Genomic DNA, 20,536 nt, shown 5'->3' on the forward strand with positions numbered 1-20,536 from the left:
TGTTTTATCTTATTAGTAATAATCGATTCTGGGCGATTATTTTTCCGGATTTTCAGTTTTCTTGATTCAATATTCTACCTTTTTAGTTATGTCAGAATATACCTGATCGATCTGTTAAATATACAATAATAGCAAATTTCTTACTTTACTATATGAGCAAAGTAAATAAAATAATTTTTTGGTGTAATTAATTGAATTCATTTCATCACATTTATACCATTTTGTTCCATAACCATCTTTCGAATTTTTATCTAAAATTGTTGAATTTTATATCATTTTGTTTTTGTTTAAATTCAATTTCATAGCATTGTCAGCAAAATTTCATCTTCGTTCGATGTCTCTTTTACTGCTGAAATATATTTATAGTGTAATTATAAATGTTTAAAGAAAAATTAGAAATGAAAAAATTTGTTAATCATAAAGGATAAAATGATATTATATTGTTTAATAAATTATTTGTTTTATATCTTATTCACTTACCAACAATAATTGAAAAATGAAAGCAGTAATTTTCAATCAGATTATCATCATCATTTAAATTATCGATTGGATTAAATTTCAAAAAACTCAAATCATATGGTACGGTATCATCCCTCCAACGAAAGCCATCGCCACGGCGATATGTTATACTAATTAGAACTTCCATCGAACCATTTGAGAAGGCAGGTTTTTCTGCAAAAAAACTGTTCTTTTATTGAATTTTTTTTCATTTTAACATAAAAATTATTGTTCGTAGTCTTTTTGATTTTAATTATTGTTCGTAGTCTTTTTGATTTTAACTATTATTAATTACTTTACTAGTAATTATTTAATCGAACTGATCTGAGATAATAAAAACTGTAATTACTTCAACAAATAAAGTACTTTTGAGATATTCTAAGATATACAAAAAGTTTGTGATAATACAGATTAACAAATTTTCCGAAATTAACTAGAAAAGATGATCTGAATAAGATAATATTTAGTTATATCATGTAAGGTAATTTTAAATTATTCGCTAGGAAATGAATTCATAAATTTATAATGTAAAAATACTACGATATTGGATACTATTTATTGTAAAGAAAATTAATTGATGTGAAATATATTAAGTTTAAAAATTGCAGCAATAACTTATACAAAGAGATAGACGGACAGGGAGAGATAAACAGAAAACATAAAACGAAATTAAAATATTTTATTTTCTCTTTTTTTAAATATTAAAATTTGAAAAACATTTCGCAAAATATCTTTGTATATTAGAAACCTTTTTGTAAAGTATCAAAAATACTGTAAAATTGTCTCTGATCAAGAATTTTTGCTTCATGAATGAAATGATTTGTTTTATCCATAGCTAAACATCGATCATTTGTCCAATTTGAAATCTACGATGTGTTATAAATATATTTGACAAGAAGTATGTATTATCTAATTAGATTACTAAATTAATCAATCAATTACAATCTTTTCATCGAATCAAATATTGATTTAATGAATTAAAAAAAAAAAGAACTTTGAAATATTCTAGGATTTTTTGATCATTTATGATTTTTATTTATCTTTTATGAACTACGATATAATCTATTTCATACACAAAGAGGAAGTGGACAGATAAATGACCTATGACATACCTGTGATAATTCTAACACTGTGTAACAAAGTTTGTAACTATTATCGTATAATGTGAAATTGCCTTCGCATCGATTATCTAAAATTTACCAAATGATTTGTTCACAAAGTTTAGTAATTTTTTTTTTTTTGAATTTTAACCCAATCAGTCAAATAAACAAATAAATTGCAAATATGTGTAAATTTCTTGGTTGTATTAAATAAGTATGGAAATTTTTAATTTCGTAAATAAATTCGAATTTAATTAAAAATTTATTTCATTAGATGAGGCAAATATTTCATACCAATAACTGTAAGAAAATTACTAACGATTATGATTAATGAATTTCCATATTTCATGATTGATTCCTTTATGCATTATCAAACAAATTATGCAAAAAATTGAAATGAACCATAACATTTCCAAATAATATATGCATGAAATTAACAATGAAACATTTCCATCAATTTATTTTATTTTATTTTTTAATATTGTAAAAATTTACAACAAAAATAACAAAATAATTCAAGGTAAAAATTTCTGAAAAGTTAAAACTTAAATATATGCAAAAAAAAAAAAAAAAAAATATCTCTTTATATCAATCAATTCATTTTTATTTCCATTCCTTTTTTTTCCCATATTTCTTTTTCATCTGCTTTTGTTTTTATTATTATTTTCTTTTCATTAATATTTCCTTCTTTTATTGTCTATGCTATGGCATTATTTATTGTTATAGCAATATGTGTCGCATAATTTCTTGCAATTTGTCAACATTCATTCATTCATGCACATATAAAATTTCTATTTTTTTATTTTTTTTTAAAATTTATTTAGATATGCAAAGAAATTTTAATGGTACAATAAAATTTATTGTAGTTTCCTCCATATCATTTAGGAATCTAAATTTTTTCTTTCTTTTTTTTTTTTTTTTTCAGTGTTTTTTTTTGTTGAATTTTTGTTTTATTTTGACATAAATGATGGGAAAAAATAGTAAAAATACATTGAATGTAGTGCAATTCACACAAGGCTTTAATAGATTTTTAATTTTTCCTAAATATTTGATTTCCTAAACAATCGTCTCTATCTCTCTTATTGCATTTGCTGCAATCGTTAATTAAGCAAAAATATTAATGATAAGATGATTATGTAATTTTTCTAAGTGGAAAAGAATACTCGATGATTAATTGAAATTTTTGTGCTTTAGGTTTTTTGAATTTTGGTATTATTAACAACAACAAAAAAAAAAAAAACAACAAAAAACTTTATTTATTGATTTATTTATTCACCTACATTTATATTTATATTCATATTTACATTTACATTTAAATATACATTTATGTATTTATATTTGTATTATTTAAGCGACGAAAGTATTAAAAGATATTTAGCTAAAAAAAAAAAAAAAATTCCGAATAATAATAAACAACAGACTCACTGTTATGTTTTTTTCATAGAAATGAGTGTTAATTGAATTAATCGGTAATTGGAGAACTAATAAAAGTACTTTTGCTTTTTGTTCAGTTAGAAAATAAAGCATTTCGTTCTTTAAATTTATGCTGAAAATTTCAAACAATATTTTTTTAACAAATTTATAAAAAAAAAATTTGTAAAAAGTTCAAAAAAAAAAAAAAAAAAAAAAAAAACTTCGAAAACTTATTAGAAAGTAATGTTCTGGTGTTATATCTTATTTAAAAATGATTGACTAATTAGATGATAATCGTTAATGATAATGAAACGACTAATTTCAATATTTAAGTATTTTGATTAGGTCTGCATTTCGTTGATAGTCTGATAACAATTCATTTTTGCATTCATTGTTTAGTGGGCAATGTTTTCTTTACTTACTTATAGTTGCATATTTCAAATGCCAATGAATTTATGTCTGAAATTGCTATTTTGCAAAAATAAATGTCTTTTTTTTTTTTTTTTATTTTATTCTTTTGTATAAAAAAAAAGTCATAACTTTGCAAATTATTTAAGAAGGAGTGTTTAAATAAATGATAAGTCAAAAAATTTTGATACCAATCGTTAATTTATTAACAGTTAATTGTGCAGTTCTTACCTTATCAGTTACTGATAACATGAACATTTTTAATGCAAAAAAAAAAAAAAAAAAAAAAAAGGAATACAAAAGCATAATAATTGATATTTATTCACAGAATATGTTGAATAATTTTTAAACAATGATAAGATATCATTCATTGTCAGTAAACAGTAAAAATTTTTATCCTTTTTTAAAAAAAAAAAAAAAAAAAAAATTGTCAAGCGAATAAATGATTTAATAATAATTTTGATACTTAGCAAATACGAACTGATCATTTTCTCACTTTTAATTTTTTTTTTTTGCATATCTAATTAAGGATAATTATTTTATTATTGCCATTTGAATTGTTCTTTCTTTTAGTAGATTTTAATCAAAATATAGTTTAATTTATCAGGAATAATATAATTGAAATACGAAAAGATTATTAAACATCAATTAAATTTGTAATGAATTTCAATCAATCATTAAAAGTTGATGCTAATGATTCATGAGATATTTGTTGTTCTTCCTCCGATACAAGCGTACGCACTCGCTTACCAATTGGCTTACCCGCACTATCACGAGCTTGTGCAAAGCCTATCTGAGAATTTCCTACATCGAATACCGTATAGTAACGACCGATGAATACATCACCAAGAATCCACAATTCTCCTACTCGTTTCGGCAAATCGATACCCATGAAACCAGAAAGGCAGATTGTTGCACCCTTTGATGTTACCTAAAAATGCTTTTAAATATCCATTTGACGATAAAAATTTAATAAAAGTAGCAAAATTCGGAACTAAATCATAAAATTTAAGCTAATTTCAATTTTAACTGAAAGTTTTGGCATAAAAGTTGAATTTTGTTTCATACATTTTTAATCGTTCATTTTATACAACTATTGATTGAGAAAATGTTAAACTTACATTTAAAACATAATCCGATCCTTTTAAAGTATAACTTTTACCAGCAATAACAAATGTAATTTCAGGTAAAGATGGCACTTTATAGCATGGTATAATATATTCACCAGCATAGACATGCTCTGCGCCAATATATTCCTGAATTTTATCGATCTGACTCTTTGGACCAGCAATTAAGCTTGTTCCTGTATCTGCGATAGCCTGAAATTAGCATTTTTTGATATCCTTTTAAGCTTCCTTTTATGCTATGAGTAAAATAATGTATGCAAATAATTAGTTTATCATAATTTATTACTGTATAGTTTAAGTAATTTGTGGATATATTTATGCCTGAAAACTGTGATACTTTTGCAGAGTATTGTACCAGAAAATAATTGTTATGTTATCTAAATTTAAATGCGTTGATAATTCCAATACAATAACATTAAAATGACTAGTAACTCTATCCTTTTTTTTTTTTTTCCATTTCATGGAACTAATTTTTTGAAATATTGAAAATATAACTAATTTTTCTAATATTCCCTGTAGACTTAACAGCTGGTAATTAATAAATAATTTATAATCCTGTTGACAACAAAAAGCAAATGAAAATTTAAGTATCAAACAAACCTGACATCCATTACCACAACCAATTGCTTTACCTCTGCCCAGCACTCTATCCATTTTAAATTGCCAGTACCCATGTCTTGACACGGGAGTGTATGTGATCGGTGATACAAATCTATTTGCATCAATGCCGCCGAATGTAATTTCACCACCAATTTTATCACTTGGATTTCTGCAACAAATATTTAGTATTAATATTAGCAATAACTATGAATGAAAACAACGATAACAATAAATAATAGTAAACAAAGAATAACAGGAAACAACAACAAAGCAATAGTAAACAATAACAACAATAAAAAGTAGAAATAATAATTAGCAACAACGAAAACAAATAACAATTGTGATTGTAACAAAACAAAGACAACAACAACAACAACAAGTAGGAATAATAATCATAAAGTATAATGCGAAAAATGAACAAAAAGTTTCTTTTTTCAATGCAGTAAAATATGGAAAGAGAGAAAAAAAAAAAACTATCCAAATTTTTCTAAAATCTGAATAATATCTAAATTTTTCCAAAATTTTCATAAAATTTCTAGAAAAATTTGCAAAAAAAAAAAAATCCAAACAACCTATCAAGCCAGAAAGCAAACACTGGTTGATGGACAACTTTCTGGCTAATCATTGTATGAAAAACTGGATTTAATCCAAGAACTGAAATTTCCGGGAATGCCATACCCAAAATACCATCAAACTTAGCCATAACAAATGTTGCACCAGGTTCTGAGGTTGCTTCAGCAAATGGTTGTCCCGTAACACAAATATTAGCAATCTAAAATATCGTTTCTTTTTTTCTTGCTTTAATTAAAATAAATTGAAAAATGTATGATGCAATAAAGGATTAAAAGTGTGTATTTGTGTTTGTAAAAATGTTTCTAAAAACAAGGAAAAAAAAATAAAATATTATAAATTAAATGAATAACAATTAAAATTCGATATTAAAAAATGATTAAAATTTTTGTACAAATTATTTTACATATACGCACACAAACGGTATCCAATGAAATGAATCCTTCCATTGAACCTGTTCCGTATTGAATCTGTATTTTTCTACCATCCGGCTTATAGGTTGTTGATTTTGTTCCTTTGTATTTATTATGGAATACTGTAAAAAAAAAAAAAAAAAAAAAAAAAACGGCTAAGCTGTTTTTGTCCTTCTTTTCTAATCAGTCAGTCTAACATACAAAATTCAAAATATTATAATGTGAATAATCATTTTTAAACTAAGACAAAATTAGGATATTATTAATTAAGTGTTATCTTTAAATATAATTAACCAAAATAATTAATCAAAATGAAATTTTTTGATTTTTTTTGCATTTTTATTAAGTAATTTATATTTTGTATAATAATCAAACTTACAACATGCAATATCTAAAAAGGGACATTTTACGGATGGTACCCAAAGATTTGATGAACCAGTATCAAAAACAACGCTAAAATTCTGAGGTGGTGTACCAATTGAAATTTCACCATAATATTGAGCCTATAAAATTAACTTTATTCTAGTCAAAAATTAATGAAAATCAGTTAATAAGTTTTTTATTAAATTATTACTCATTTGCTAACATTACATTTTAAAGTTCTAATTATACTTTTAAAAGATTTAAATTTGGATTAAAATTTGAGATGCTTTTATAAAAATTGCTAGTGTAATCATACAATATTCACAATATGCATTTTCTTTGCTCAAAAAGAAAAAAAAAAAAGAAAATTCATAAGAAATAAAGTTAAATTATTGTTAGATATAAAACTTTATATTAATAACACCTACATCCATATAATTTTTTAGCACTTCATCAGTCTCACTTATTGCATTTGGCTCTGAAGTGAAATGCAAATTTAATCCCATTTTTTGCTGAATTTTTTTTCGTTGAATTTGGAAATTAATTAATTTGCTGTATGCTTCCCATGAATCTGTTTCTATCAGATGTTTACGAAGTGAATTCTGCTTGCGTAATGGTATCCTGAAATACATCCCGATAACATTTTTTTTTTTTTTTTTTTTTTTAACAGGACATATAATTTAAAGAAGATAAATTCATAATAATGAAAATTTTTAATGTATTTTTAAACAAAGCGGAAAAAATTTAGGAAATTAAAAATTAAATAAAATTTTAGAGGGAAAAGAACATGAACTTGAAAAATGGAATATTGTTTATGATAGAATGAATGAAAGAATATAATTTGAAATTCGTTCAAGTTCCAAAATTTTTGGTCAGTTTTTTTCTTTAAACCTTTTTTTTTTTTTTTTTTTTGTTTATTTCTGACTTCTTTAAGGATACGTTTAACAATTTTTTCAGCAATTCTTGATGAAATCATTTATTATAAGTATTTGACAGACAAGTTATAGTGTAACTTACGATATTGCTGCAAAGTTGTTATTATGATAAGCTAAGATAAACTTATAATTAATGCATAATAAAATGTTTTAAAAATTTCATTAACATAAAAATATAGTTTTTTTTTTTGGAAAAAAAGAGAAAAAACTGATTGAAATTTTTAACAAATTTGGCAAAAAATCTTCTTTAAAGAAATGAAAAAAAATAAAATATTTTATCAAATTAAATAACAAAAAAAAAACGGCAAATTATTATGATAAATAAAAATAAAAATTCTCAATGTTTGTAATTTTTCAAATAATAAAATTATTATAACCTTGTGAAGTGATTCTGTTGAGTAGCAGTAACAGTTGATAAAGTAATAATTAAAAGATGGATGGATAGAAGTGCTGTTGCAAAAGCTGTAAGCATGTCATGACCCCGTCGGATAGTCACCATTTTCAAAAAGTTGAAGATGGAAGAATGATGATAAAATTGAGAACCTACCTCTCTGTCTCTGTCTCTCTGTCTCTCCCTCTCTCTTTCTTTCTAGAGGATCTCTTGAAACTGTTAGAAAAAGCAGGGTAAAAGGATAGAAGAAAAGAAAGAAAGAGAGAAGGAGGGAAAAAAGAAGAGGGAAAAAGGGGAGTGAGAAAACTGAAAAAAATCATTGGTCGATAATTTAATGATATTACAATTTGATAGCATTGATGTTGTTGATAATGCTGTTAATAATGATAATGATAATGATAATGATAAAAAGTACTTCAATTTTGCAACGACACATAATACATACTGAAATATTGAAATTTAAAAAAAGGAAATGGTGAAAAATTGTGTATTTGTTGCAAATAGTTTTGGATAAAAGTTATTAACATACTTATGTAAATGTTATTTATTATTAACTAAATAATTTTCAAAATCATTTTAATTAGTGACTAACAATTTTGAGCTAATTTTTAGAAGTATATAAGCAAAAAATAATTACAATCGATGTACGGGTCATTGCAATCATTAATCGGAATGTATAACAGGATCTTGAACAGCAATTTGCCCTGAACTAAAATTCTGAATTTCCTGATTTGAATTCATTCGGTGCAGCATTTAGATATTTGTCATTTTGAAAAGAGATGACAATACAATTATTTATCCAAAAATTTTCCAGAAGACTAATGAAGAAGTTTTAATATTGCTCATCCATTTATTGTGTCAATTAATTAATTCATAAATTTTAAATTATTTCCATCGGAAAAATTACTACTTAATAAACTATTAATAATTGAAGTAATTATTAGAAAAGAAATAAAATTTATGAAAAAATAATGTCTTTGTAAAGCAAAATTGAACCGATGATTCATGACTATTTGTTATGTGTACATTTCTTTGTATTATCAAATGAAGTGAGCTGAATTCATTCGTCTTAATTGTCTTGGTAAATAATCTGAACAAATTTAAGCCTTCAACTTTTTTTTTTTTTTTTTTGTGAAATAGAAAAAATTGCAAAAATTAATGACGTGAAAAGATTGGTTTCAAAAAAAAAAAGGAACGAAAAGTTTTAAAAAAAAAGTGAAAAAGATGAAGGCATCAAGAAGAAAAATTGTTGAAATTTTAAATTTCCATATTTAATTGACTTGCAAACTTCTTTTTTACTGCAAAAGTTTGAAATATTTTAATGAAGAGAAAATTCTTAACAAATATTCTATAAACATATAATGAATTGTAATAAAAAAATTTGCTCTATCAAATATATGCAACAATTAATTTTTCCCAATTTCATTAATTTGGTATATTATAATCATTAATATATTTAGTAGTTATTGTAGTCGTTAATTTAGCATTTAAATATTTTATAATTCAAATTGTTTGTTTTACTGAATGCTTATATTTTATCGTTTTGATCACTTATCAAATTATTATTGATTTTAGCGCATATTATCATTTAAATCAATTTTGCTATTTTCGTTCCATTGCTAAATGCAAATCCAAAAAACTGAATAATATGATGAGAAGATAACAAATGAAAATACTAATAATAATAATAATAAATTAATATTAAAATGAAATAATAAAAATATTGATAATGATTTCATCATTTATATTTATATTTCTATTACTGATAACAAAATAATGGAAGTGATAATAATAGCTATGTATTATCATAAAATAACTACAGTAGTAATAGGAAAATGGCAAAAGTGCGATCAGCATTAGTCGTAGAAATCTTAAATTATAAATGAGCTATTTATTATTACTAAAAGTCACAAAAACTCCTCGCGCCCTCTGTGGGACTCGAACCCACGACCCTCAGATTAAAAGTCTGATGCTCTACCAACTGAGCTAAGAAGGCCCCGTTTGTTCCAAAATGTTTTTTTATTTAAAAATGTATGCTAAATGCGTCCATCAATTTTATGATAAAATAAATTTAATTAAATAAAAATTTAACTCAAATAATTGAATTTATTAATTAAAAAATCTATGAAATCAAATCTTTTTTGAAAGATTTTTTTTTTAACACTTTTTTAAACATATTACACGTTTTACACGTAACACACGTTCATTTTTTATTTTCACACATATTATTTTCCTTAAAGTATATTTGTTGCATATAATATTTTATCATATATGCTTATATTTCATATTTTAATTATTTATACGTCTTTTTTCTTTTTTTTTTTTTTTTTTTGTTGATGATATTAAATTTAAATTTATGCTTTATTTTATTGAATCATTTTAATTAGTTTGTTTTTGTTTTTTTAACTTTCTTAAATTATTACTGTTAAAGTAAGATTATATGTTTGAACAAAAGATAGGGATGAATTGATAAATGAAAAGAATGGAATGAATAACAACTGTTAAGTATTAAGTTTACATTAATCTATCTATCCCATCTCAATTCATCTCTTTGTCCATCGATTGGTCGTCAGTCGATTAATGATAAGATTAAGCGATGCTTCAAACATTTGTTGCTGTAATATTGTTAGCATTAGCAATGTGAGAAAGGAGGGAACTAAAAACATTTATATACAATGAATTATTTTTTTTTTTTTAACGGATAATTCCATTTTGTTTTATTTTGTATTTTGTGTTTTACTCATAGAAATCACATAAATTGATCTTTTTATTAGCATTCATTTTAATTCATTTAAAATAAAAGATAAAACTAAGAATTTAATTGTTTAATCATAAAAGTTTAATATTATTCAAAAAGTAAACATTCATCTAATAATTTCAATCATTTAAGTAATTTATACAAAAATATAATACAATTTATTTTTAATTATTTGTTTAGTATAGCAATTTATTTTTTCTACCTGTTTGTTTAGCAATGATATGTTCAGCAATGTTAATATATTTTGTATATTTGATAATGTATCTACAGTGTATCAAATATATTTGCAACGTTTTAATGCTTTTTTTTTTTTTCTTCCTTTAAATTTTGCATTTAAAATAAATTAAATTTTGGTTTAAATTTTTTCAGTGTTACATAAATGTTCAATATTTATTTTCAGTTTTTTGTGGATAATTTTAAATTATTCAAAAATGTTAATAATGCAAACCGCTAATTGTTTCATTCTTTTCTGTGTCATCCTTATTGTTTTGCTTGTCAATTCTGGCAATCCGTTATTAGCAAATGACATTTCCGGTTAGTTTTATTTTTATAATGTGAAATTTAAAAAAAAAAAAAAAAGTTTACAATTAAAAAACTGTTGTTACCAAATTTTTGAACAAAATAAATTTAACATTTCAATTTTACATATGTTTCGGTGTATGCAAAATTCTAATCTTTTGAAAAATTAAAATTTTCTCATTAGCTTTTTAATTTTCATATATTTCTAAAATAATATATAAAAGTTCTAATTCTAGTGTTGCTTGAAACTGCACCAATAATTTAAATAATATTAAATAAAATATGAAATTTTGTAATGTTATATTGTATGAATTTTAATTGATACATTCATTTAAAAAAAACAAAAAAAAAATAAATTAGTTGAATATTTTTAAGTTATGAAAGATGATGGAAGTACATTAAATACAGATAGTGCAGTTTGTATGGCATGCAAAATGACGGTGATATTTTTCAGGTATCTCATATTTTTAATATTAATTTCACTTATCGAAAAAAGTTTTTTTTTTTTTTCAGATGAATAATATACGATTAACTTTTAATACTAAAAATTTTGTTTGCATTAAAAAAGAAAAAGAAAAAGACTGATTAAATAAATAAATGATAAGAATTTGAGAAAAAATAAATGTAATGCAAATAATTTTTCAAAAATATAACATTAATCGATTTGTATGGTAAAGTAATTTTAAAACAAAAATGTAGCATTAAGACATTGGATAATAAAATATAAATTATAGAAAAAAAAAAAAAATTTAATTGATTTAATTGAAAATTTCGTTACTCAAATTAATTCTATTAATTTATAGATCAATATATGAACAGAATCGAACTCGAGATTCATTAATTGATGTTGCAGCATTTATTTGTCAGTACTTTACACGTCGTGAATCATTAATATGCTATAGTTTAGCTAAACAATTTCGGGTATTTCTTTCCCTTCAAATTATTCTCATTAAAAATATTTACCCTTCGTAAGCTATTATATATATTTATGAGACTGATATATGATAGCCATTGGTTATCTTTACAATTAATTTGGAATTAATGTGAAAACGTAATCTTTATTTCCGATTTGCTTATATTTTAACTTTAATTACTAAAAAATAATGCTGTAAATTTTATACAGGTAAATTTTTTAACATATATTAAACATTTTTAAAAATATTAAGGAAAAATTTGCAAAAAATCATTAGAAAATTTAACTTTTTTAAAAAAAAATTTAGGAGGAACTTCTATATGTTGTCGAAAAGTTAATTCTACAACCGGATGCATTATGCTCAATGTTCCTGAATGATTGTTCAAATTCAGGAATGGATACATCAATATGGAATATTACATTACCACCAAAATGGCCAGGTTCAAATTAAAAAAAAAAAAACTCGAAAGTTAATAAATTAAATGTATAAATGATATTTTATATATAGCTTATACACATTTAATTAAAAGTAAACAACTTATTTCTATACGGTATATTGCTTGTTCTTTTTAAAGTTTTTCAAAAAATCTAAATTATTGTCAAAAAATTTTCACTTTCATTTTAACTGCTAATATTTTATAAGAAGTCATATTTACTTTTAATTATTTTGAGTAATTTAGATCCGAAATATCCGACTTATCCGGCTATGAGAGAGAATAATTTACGAGTCTTACACATCACCGATTTACATCTTGATCCAGAATATGCTCCAGGTTCAGAGGCTAATTGTAGCAGTGAACTTTGTTGTCATGCGCAATCCGAATCAAATGGTAATTTCTACATTAATTCTGCAGCTAAATAAATAAGTTTAAATTCAAACACTTAAAATGACATTTGATGAAGGGAAATTTAATTAGTTAATTAGTCAAATCATTCCGTCGAGAATGCAAAACAATGGTGCATTATTCGGATGGCAGCAAAAAAAAAGAAGTCAAAATTTTCAGTTAAAATTTTTTTTTAAAGAACTGGGCTATAATCTAGAATTTTTTTTTTTTCTTGTCATTACAAATTATTCGTTATTGCAGTTAAAAAAAAAAAAAAAAATCACTTCAGGATCAACAATAATGCAGAAATCCGGTTACTGGGGTACTCCTGCTGTATGTGATATACCGTATCGGACAGTGGAAAATATGCTGCAAAATATTCAAAAACTTGGAAAGGTTGTTAATTGGAATTTATTTACTATAATCAAGTGGTAATTATTCATTAGTTTACTGTGATTAGTTGAAGTTTATCATAATTTAACTTCTATTCTTTTTTTTTTCTCTCTTTTTTATTCTCAAACTCTTATTGAAATTTGCAAAAAAAAAAAAAAAACAAACAAAGATTTCATTCTTTATTATTTTATCAATTAATCGAATATCACTTCTTTCTTCTTAAATATGTATTTAACAAATATTCAATAATTAATATTTTTCCTTATCAAACATAATTAAACATAGCATTCATAAATATTAAATGCTTAATTGATGTTGTAATATTTAATGATAATGTTAATTTTTCATATTTTATCAACAATATAATACATAATAGAAATGAATCTGATCATTTTGCAACATTAGTTTCTTTCTATTATTGATATTATCATATCTCACATTGTCATATAGATATGCATAGTATATCATGTAATATTATCATATCAGTGATGATATTTTCATTTTATTATCAGTTTATTAAGAATTTTACGTAACAATATGATTGAATTATTTGCAAATTGTAGATTGATTATATATTGGTGGGTGGTGATTATGAATCACATATGGATTGGACATATACCAAAGAGGATCACTTGAAAACAATTCGAAATCTTTCAGCAGTTTTACATAAATATTTTGAGAATACACCGATCTATTGGACACTGGGTAATCATGAAGGTGTTCCCGTTAATAGGTTTCTTTCTTTTTTTTTGAAAAATAATTATCAAATCTCAATAGCTATGAAAATGGCTAATGCAAGTGTAAGTAATAGAAATATTTTTTCTCTAAAAAAAAAAGTCTTTAAATTGAGTTCATATTTCTATTGTATTTTATCAAAATTTTCTTCATTATTAATAACTGCAAATCATATTTGTGTCTAAATGAGGAAAAGAACAATGCTAAAATATTAAAAAATTAAAATTTTTATTAATTTAAAAAATTGTAAAATTATAAAATGCACAGTTTTGCACCACATTATATCCCGGAGAAGTATCGTCCACAATGGTTATATGACGAATTATTGCTGTTACAAAAACCGTTGCTGCCTGATTTAAAATCAATTGAAAGTGTTAAATAGTGAGTTTTTTGAATTTAAAAATTTATAATATATTAATAAAAAATTTTAAATTTTATTTTATTTTGTTTAAAAAAGAATAGGGAAGAAATAAAAAATTAAATTCTATTTCAAATTTTAGCCGCGGCTGTTACACAGCACAGCTTTATCCTGGATTACGGCTTATATCATTGAATAGTGGTTACTGCGAAACATCCAATTTGTAAGTATAATTTCCAATTTGTAAGTATAATTCATAATTCAACATCCAATTTGTAAGTATAATTCAATTCTCACAAATATATTAGGTATGATTAGTAACAATAATAGTGATAATAATAAAGTGATAATGCTAATTATCTTGATGAAAATACAAAAAATGGTTTTAGGTATGATTAATAACAATGATAGTGATAATAATAAAGTGATAATGTTAATTATCTTGATGAAAATACAAAAAATGGTTGTAATGAGATTGTAAAATTACGATAATAATTAATTGTACTTCTTATGACACAATCATTGTTTATATTTAAAGTTCATATGTTTGTAATATATTCAATGTAATCATAAACCAAATGATTTTATTATCTTAGTTGGTTACGTATCAATGAAACAGACCCGGATGGTACTTTAAGCTGGTTAGTTATGGAACTTAAGCAAGCTGAACATGATGGCCAATATGTTCATATTTTATCACATATACCACCTGGTGATAATGAATGTCTTGAAAGTTGGGCACGAAATTATTATAAGATTATAGCAAGGTTTTGTTTATTTCTGGCTAATTATTAATTTATTTACTTAAGATTGGTAAATTAGTCATCGCATACATTCATTTTTTTTCTTTTAAATAAAAAAATTACTTTTAATTACTGCATTTTATTTTATTCATTTTATAATTCGAAATAAAATTTTATTTCAATTCAATTTTTTTTTTTTGTATATTTTTAGATTTTCAAAAACGATTCAAGCGCAATTTTTTGGCCATATTCATGTGGATAGTTTTACAGTATTTTATGAAAATATGAATGATGATTCATCAAAACCAATTAACGTTCTTTATGCAGCACCGAGTGTGACAACATTCAAGCATCTTAATCCAGCTTTTCGAATTTATGAAATTGAACCTGGCATAAATTATGTTCGTTAATAAAGAAATTAAAAAAAAAAAAAAACCCATTTGAATTAAAATTTTTTGTTTTTTTTTTTATTAATCTTTAATTTTTATCATTTAATTCTTTCTATTGCAGCGTGTAGTCAACTTTCACACTTATTTTTTAAATCTTACAAAAATTGGAATGAATACTACTACTTCACCAGTATGGGAACTATTATATTCAGCAAAGGTAAATATTTACTGAGAGAAAAATTATTGTTAAATTATGATCACATAATTTCTTGATTAAAAATTAAAGTATATGAAAATTTTTAATCTTTTAATATTGATTATTTTTAAACATTAATTTCTAGGAAGAATATGGCTTAAATGATTTGAGTCCAGTAAGCTGGGATCTTTTAATCAACAAAATTATTTACGAAAAATCAATTTACAGTAGATTTGTCAGGTATGACTGGTTTCATTTATTAGATAAATTTTATTACAATAATATTATTGGTTTAATAAATAATTATTTCCAATGATTCACATAGTCACTATATGTAAGATAGAAAATTTTTTTTAGTCTTAAATCTATTTAATTTTAGTTTTAGCTTTACATAATTTCTTAAAAATTCATTTGAAAAAAAATTTTTTGAGAAAAAATCATTTCACTTCAAATTTATTTGTTTGACCTATTAAAGTATATTTATAATTAATGGGTTATTTCAAAATAAAATTTAATATTATAATAATTTCAATGTTCATTACACTACACGAATAAAAAAAAAAAGAAAAAAAAAATCACTTAATTTATCTTTCTTAATTTGTTAATTATAATTTCTTCACAATTTGCGATTTGTTATTTTTAATAATTTATTGATTTCAATGTTCGTTTGTTTTTTTTTTTATTTTCACAATTAAAATGATCGTAATGTAGTTAAATTTCAAATTTTTTTTTTGTTTTTTGTTTTAAATTTATATTTCAACTTTAATTTCAATTTATATCTTTTATTTTCAATTATAGGAATAGTATTCGTCGTGATAATTTTATTTGTGAGAGAAAGTGTCGCTATAATTTGTTGTGTAATTTGCGAAAAGGACATCATAATATGACATTGTGTAACCATTTGCCATTCCCGAGAAATTCGAGAAATTTCAAATCGTATCTGTCCTATAAATTACCCGGAACTGTTGACAATGTTGGTAAAACAACACTTACCATAACGAAACAACAACAACAACAACAATATGCTAATATTAATATGCTATTGAAGAAGAAATTACGATCATACATTTTGAAACGATTTTTTCAATTATTTCTACTTTCTCAAAATTAAATTTTATAGATGAAACATGTTGAAATTAATATCATTCGTATATTTAAATTCAAAATATTATTAGCAAATTAATTTCTATGCTTTTTTTGTGTATGTGTTTTAATTTTGCTTGATTTATTTATTTTTACAGTTTATATCTTTTGTTAAAGATGAGAAATTGATAAACTTCAGCGAACTGAAGTTTTAGTATTAATCGAAATTTATCATTATTTTTCTTTTCAAAATTATCATTTGTTTGTAATAGTTAAGATAACTGCTATAATCTAATATTTATTTCTTCATTATTAGTTGCACTTTTTTAAATTATCTGATTAGAATAAAAACTTTTTCTTATTGTTTACTTCAATGAAATAATACAAAAAGCAGGAATTGAACGATGGAAATAACTGCATAGGCAACATTATATTGCTTTTTTTTTTTTTTTTATCTGTAATTAATTAAAAACTTTATTGTAGTTCGATTTTTTTAGTATAAGCATTGCAAGATATTATACACGATATTTTTGAAGTAGTTAAAATTTTTAATTAGTACTTAAGATTTTGTTTTATACTAAAACTACATTCAATAATTAAACTGCAATTGATATTTTTTTTGTCTTCGTTTGCAAAAACTAAAATTTTATTGCTTAGTTTACTTTTCTAATTAGCCTTACATTCTTTTCTTTTATTTCATTATTCTAACTTTGAACATCAAAAAAGTTGTCTTTGAATTACCATCAAACTAATAAAATCATTTTAAAATTATCTTCAAAATAACAAAAACTATGGAAGTTATTGTTAATTGCAAATATCAACAAATTAAAAATAAATGTGAATTTAGTAAAGTGTGAATAAATATTTATTTCCAAATTAAGAAGAATAAATTATCAAGCCTTAAACAACTTAAAAATCATCATTAAATTATTAAAATTATAGTTTTAGAATAAATTAGTGAATAAGGAAATGTTAGTAGTTAACAAAGTGCTTGTTAAATAAAAATGATAAATAATAAATTTCTATGAGAAAAAATCGATAAATTAACAAAATTATGAATTTAAAAAATTATCTTTAAATTAATAAAATTTCCTAAAAATCCATCATAAAATTTAATATATAAAATTCATATTAATAAAATTTCCATCAAAAAACAATAATAAATAAAATTGATGAATTTATGCCATTTTTTACATATTAAGAATTTACTTTACTAAATAATTGTAATCCATCTCTAAATTATGTTTCTTTCCTAATTCCATTTTAAAATCAATGCAAATTAACGCTGTAATAATGAAGAATCAATTGGGAGAGAGAGAGAGAGAGAGAGAGAAAGGGAGAGAAAGAAAGAGACAAAGAAGAGAACGAAAATGAAGAAGAGGGAGAGAAAGAGAGAAAGAAGCCTTTTACATTCGTTTTAAAAATTTTTTAGCAATCATAGTTTTGGTTAAATTATCAACAACATTATGGAATTTTTCTCCTCTGTTCATTGTAAAGTATTACTATTTAATTACTAAGATATCTTATCAGTCTCTAGCATATCATAATTGCAGTGATAATCACAATAATAATGATAATAATGATTAGACGATAATAATTGCTACCTTGCATAATAATTCTTTCAAATCTTATCAGTCTCTAGCATATCATAATTGCAGTGATAATCACAATAATAATGATAATAATGATTAGACGATAATAATTGCTGTTTTACATAATAATTCTTTCCTTTTACTTTTTTTTTTTTCATCTTTTTTTAGTCGATTGTTTATGTGAATAATAAGAAATTCTTATTAATCTAAACAAGACAAATTTCAAAAATGCACAAAATTCTTTGACAAATAAGAAAGTTTTTGTCAAAAAAATTTTTTGACATTGATTGATATTTTTTTTAGCTGAAGTGAAAATTTTGGTTAATGAAAAATCAATTTAGTTCGAAAGAATGAAAAAGAAAGAAAATAAAACGAAAAAACTTTTAATTGATCATTTTTCAAATAAATACTTTTTTTTTTTTTTTAAATTTTAAGAAAAATCTTCCAAAACATTGCTTCCTCTCATTTCCTTTCATCTTTTCTTTACTCTAGCAATTGCCAGTGTATAGTAATTGCTATTGTTGCAGTAGAACGCTAATGCTAGTAGTAATAGTAATAGTAGTAGCAATAACAGTGACAATGGTATTAGTAATTGTTGTTGTAAGCAGTTGTTGTTGTATTAGTAATTGTTGTTATTGTTGCAATTATTATTATTAGTAGTAGTATTTGTTATTGTTATTTTTATTCTTAAACTTTAAATATATCCAAAAAAATTCTGCATAAATGGATCTAATCTAATTCTATTTTCTAACAAGTAAACTGATAAGGAAATAAGAAATTGATGAAAAAGTATGAAAAGAAAAATAAGAAAGAAATTAGAGTTTTTTAAACAGTAGTATTTAATGAAATTTATTTGCAAAGCTTGTGCAAAAACTTTATGCCAAACTTTATGGCTTGAAAATTTTCCAGCTATTGATATTTCGAATTAAAAAAAAAAATTGGTGTCGTAATATAAAAGTTTTACATCTTTATTATAGTTATTTATTATTATTATTATTTATTAGGTCTATTACTATCACTATTATTAATTTATTATTATTATCATTATTAATATCATCATTTTATTTTGAAATATTCTTGCTCTAAAAGTTTTATTCACTTTCAGTTTAGATATATCAATTTCTGATCTAATTAATTGTTGGTTTCACATGATGAAATAATTTTTTTTCACGTGCTAACATGTCCATTTGAAAATGGCAGCAGATGAAAGAAGTGACATCGTCATGCATCAGCACTTTATCACTTAATTAACTTTTGTATTTGACATTTGGGTTAAATACATAAATGTAATAATTTCTGTATCTATAACTCACATTAAAATGAGTTATTTAATCTAAATTATTTGCTTTTTTTTTTTCACTATTTTGGAATAATATTCAGTATGATTTCAATATGAGATATGTAAATGTTATTCCGTTGAAAAAATAATAAGCATTGCGGGAATATGAAATTATCACTAACAAATTCAAATTGAAAATACTGAAGAACATAATTGGTTAATTGATTAATGATATTGTTGTATTATAATTATAGGAGTGGTAATATTTATTTATTAGTTTAATTTTATTTCACAGCAATTTGAAAGTGCAAATTATTACTATTATCTGTTTAGTGGATTATAAATTTTTCAATTTTTTCTTTTTTATTGTCACTTCTTTTTACAAATTTTTATTCTTCAGTAGTATTATTTTTTCTTTCTTTCTTTCTTGTTTTGATCAAATTACATAAACTTCGAAAAATAATTTAAATCAAATTTTGAGTTAAAAACCAGCTTGATAAATTCTAAATTTTAAAATGAAAAAAGGCAGCAAGAATTTTTCTTCCATTTTTTAAATTTGAAATTGTTTTCGATAAAAAAAAAGAAAAAGAAAGTACCCGATATGTTGGTGTATTTTGAACATACTCAAATATATGTTTATATTATATGGATGGAAATAAATAATCCGTCAAAACATTATTTTGATTGCAATCATTCAGATCAAATAAATTAGGATAGAATTACATAACAATAACAGACTTTTTTGAGCAGTATTAATTGCCCAATTATTTTTGATAGTAATTTCAATTTTACAATTCGCAATTTCACACTACAATCATAATATTTTAAGGTTAGGAATGAAATCATAATGATTATTATATGGAATATTAAACATTTAACAAAAATATCAATAAATTTATTTATTTATGCTTTTCTTTTTCTGAATGTATAATAATT

General features: G+C 23.1%; 3 protein-coding genes and 1 non-coding gene across 5 annotated transcripts; 1 reads left to right on the forward strand and 3 right to left on the reverse strand.

Moving 5' to 3' along the window:
• Window positions 1-299: 299 nt before the first annotated feature.
• On the reverse strand, window positions 300-1,331 carry Bm17603 (Uncharacterized protein; the record flags this gene model as incomplete). Its single annotated transcript, XM_043079729.1, has 3 exons — window positions 300-349; window positions 481-672; window positions 1,247-1,331. The coding sequence occupies 3 exons, from the start codon at window positions 1,329-1,331 to the stop codon at window positions 300-302; spliced, it is 327 nt and encodes a 108-aa protein (XP_042935663.1).
• A 2,758-nt stretch (window positions 1,332-4,089) lies between these two features.
• Window positions 4,090-7,926, reverse strand: Bma-asp-4 (the record flags this gene model as incomplete). 2 transcript variants are annotated; one of them, XM_043079730.1, is made up of 8 exons in its annotated part: window positions 4,090-4,350; window positions 4,541-4,738; window positions 5,147-5,315; window positions 5,719-5,918; window positions 6,133-6,251; window positions 6,509-6,632; window positions 6,921-7,113; window positions 7,805-7,926. In XM_043079730.1, 8 exons carry the CDS (start codon window positions 7,924-7,926, stop codon window positions 4,090-4,092), a joined length of 1,386 nt encoding a protein of 461 aa, XP_042935664.1. The 2 variants fall into 2 exon arrangements, with proteins under 2 accessions (XP_042935664.1, XP_042935665.1); XM_043079731.1 differs by lacking the exon at window positions 7,805-7,926 and having other exon boundaries at window positions 6,921-6,998.
• Window positions 7,927-9,741: 1,815 nt separating this feature from the next.
• Bm14538 lies at window positions 9,742-9,814 on the reverse strand. Its single transcript has one exon. It is a non-coding gene; the product is annotated as a tRNA-Lys (tRNA).
• A 1,202-nt stretch (window positions 9,815-11,016) lies between these two features.
• On the forward strand, window positions 11,017-16,757 carry Bm1724 (Uncharacterized protein; the record flags this gene model as incomplete). Its single annotated transcript, XM_043079732.1, has 14 exons — window positions 11,017-11,110; window positions 11,471-11,549; window positions 11,899-12,016; window positions 12,316-12,448; window positions 12,689-12,838; window positions 13,122-13,228; window positions 13,789-13,958; window positions 14,228-14,341; window positions 14,461-14,541; window positions 14,915-15,085; window positions 15,273-15,462; window positions 15,572-15,667; window positions 15,792-15,886; window positions 16,445-16,757. The coding sequence occupies 14 exons, from the start codon at window positions 11,017-11,019 to the stop codon at window positions 16,755-16,757; spliced, it is 1,911 nt and encodes a 636-aa protein (XP_042935666.1).
• Window positions 16,758-20,536: the final 3,779 nt, after the last annotated feature.

Source organism: Brugia malayi (genome assembly GCF_000002995.4).
Source record: "Brugia malayi strain FR3 genome assembly, contig: Bm_v4_Chr3_scaffold_001, whole genome shotgun sequence".
Taxonomy (NCBI): Eukaryota; Metazoa; Nematoda; class Chromadorea; order Rhabditida; family Onchocercidae; genus Brugia; species Brugia malayi.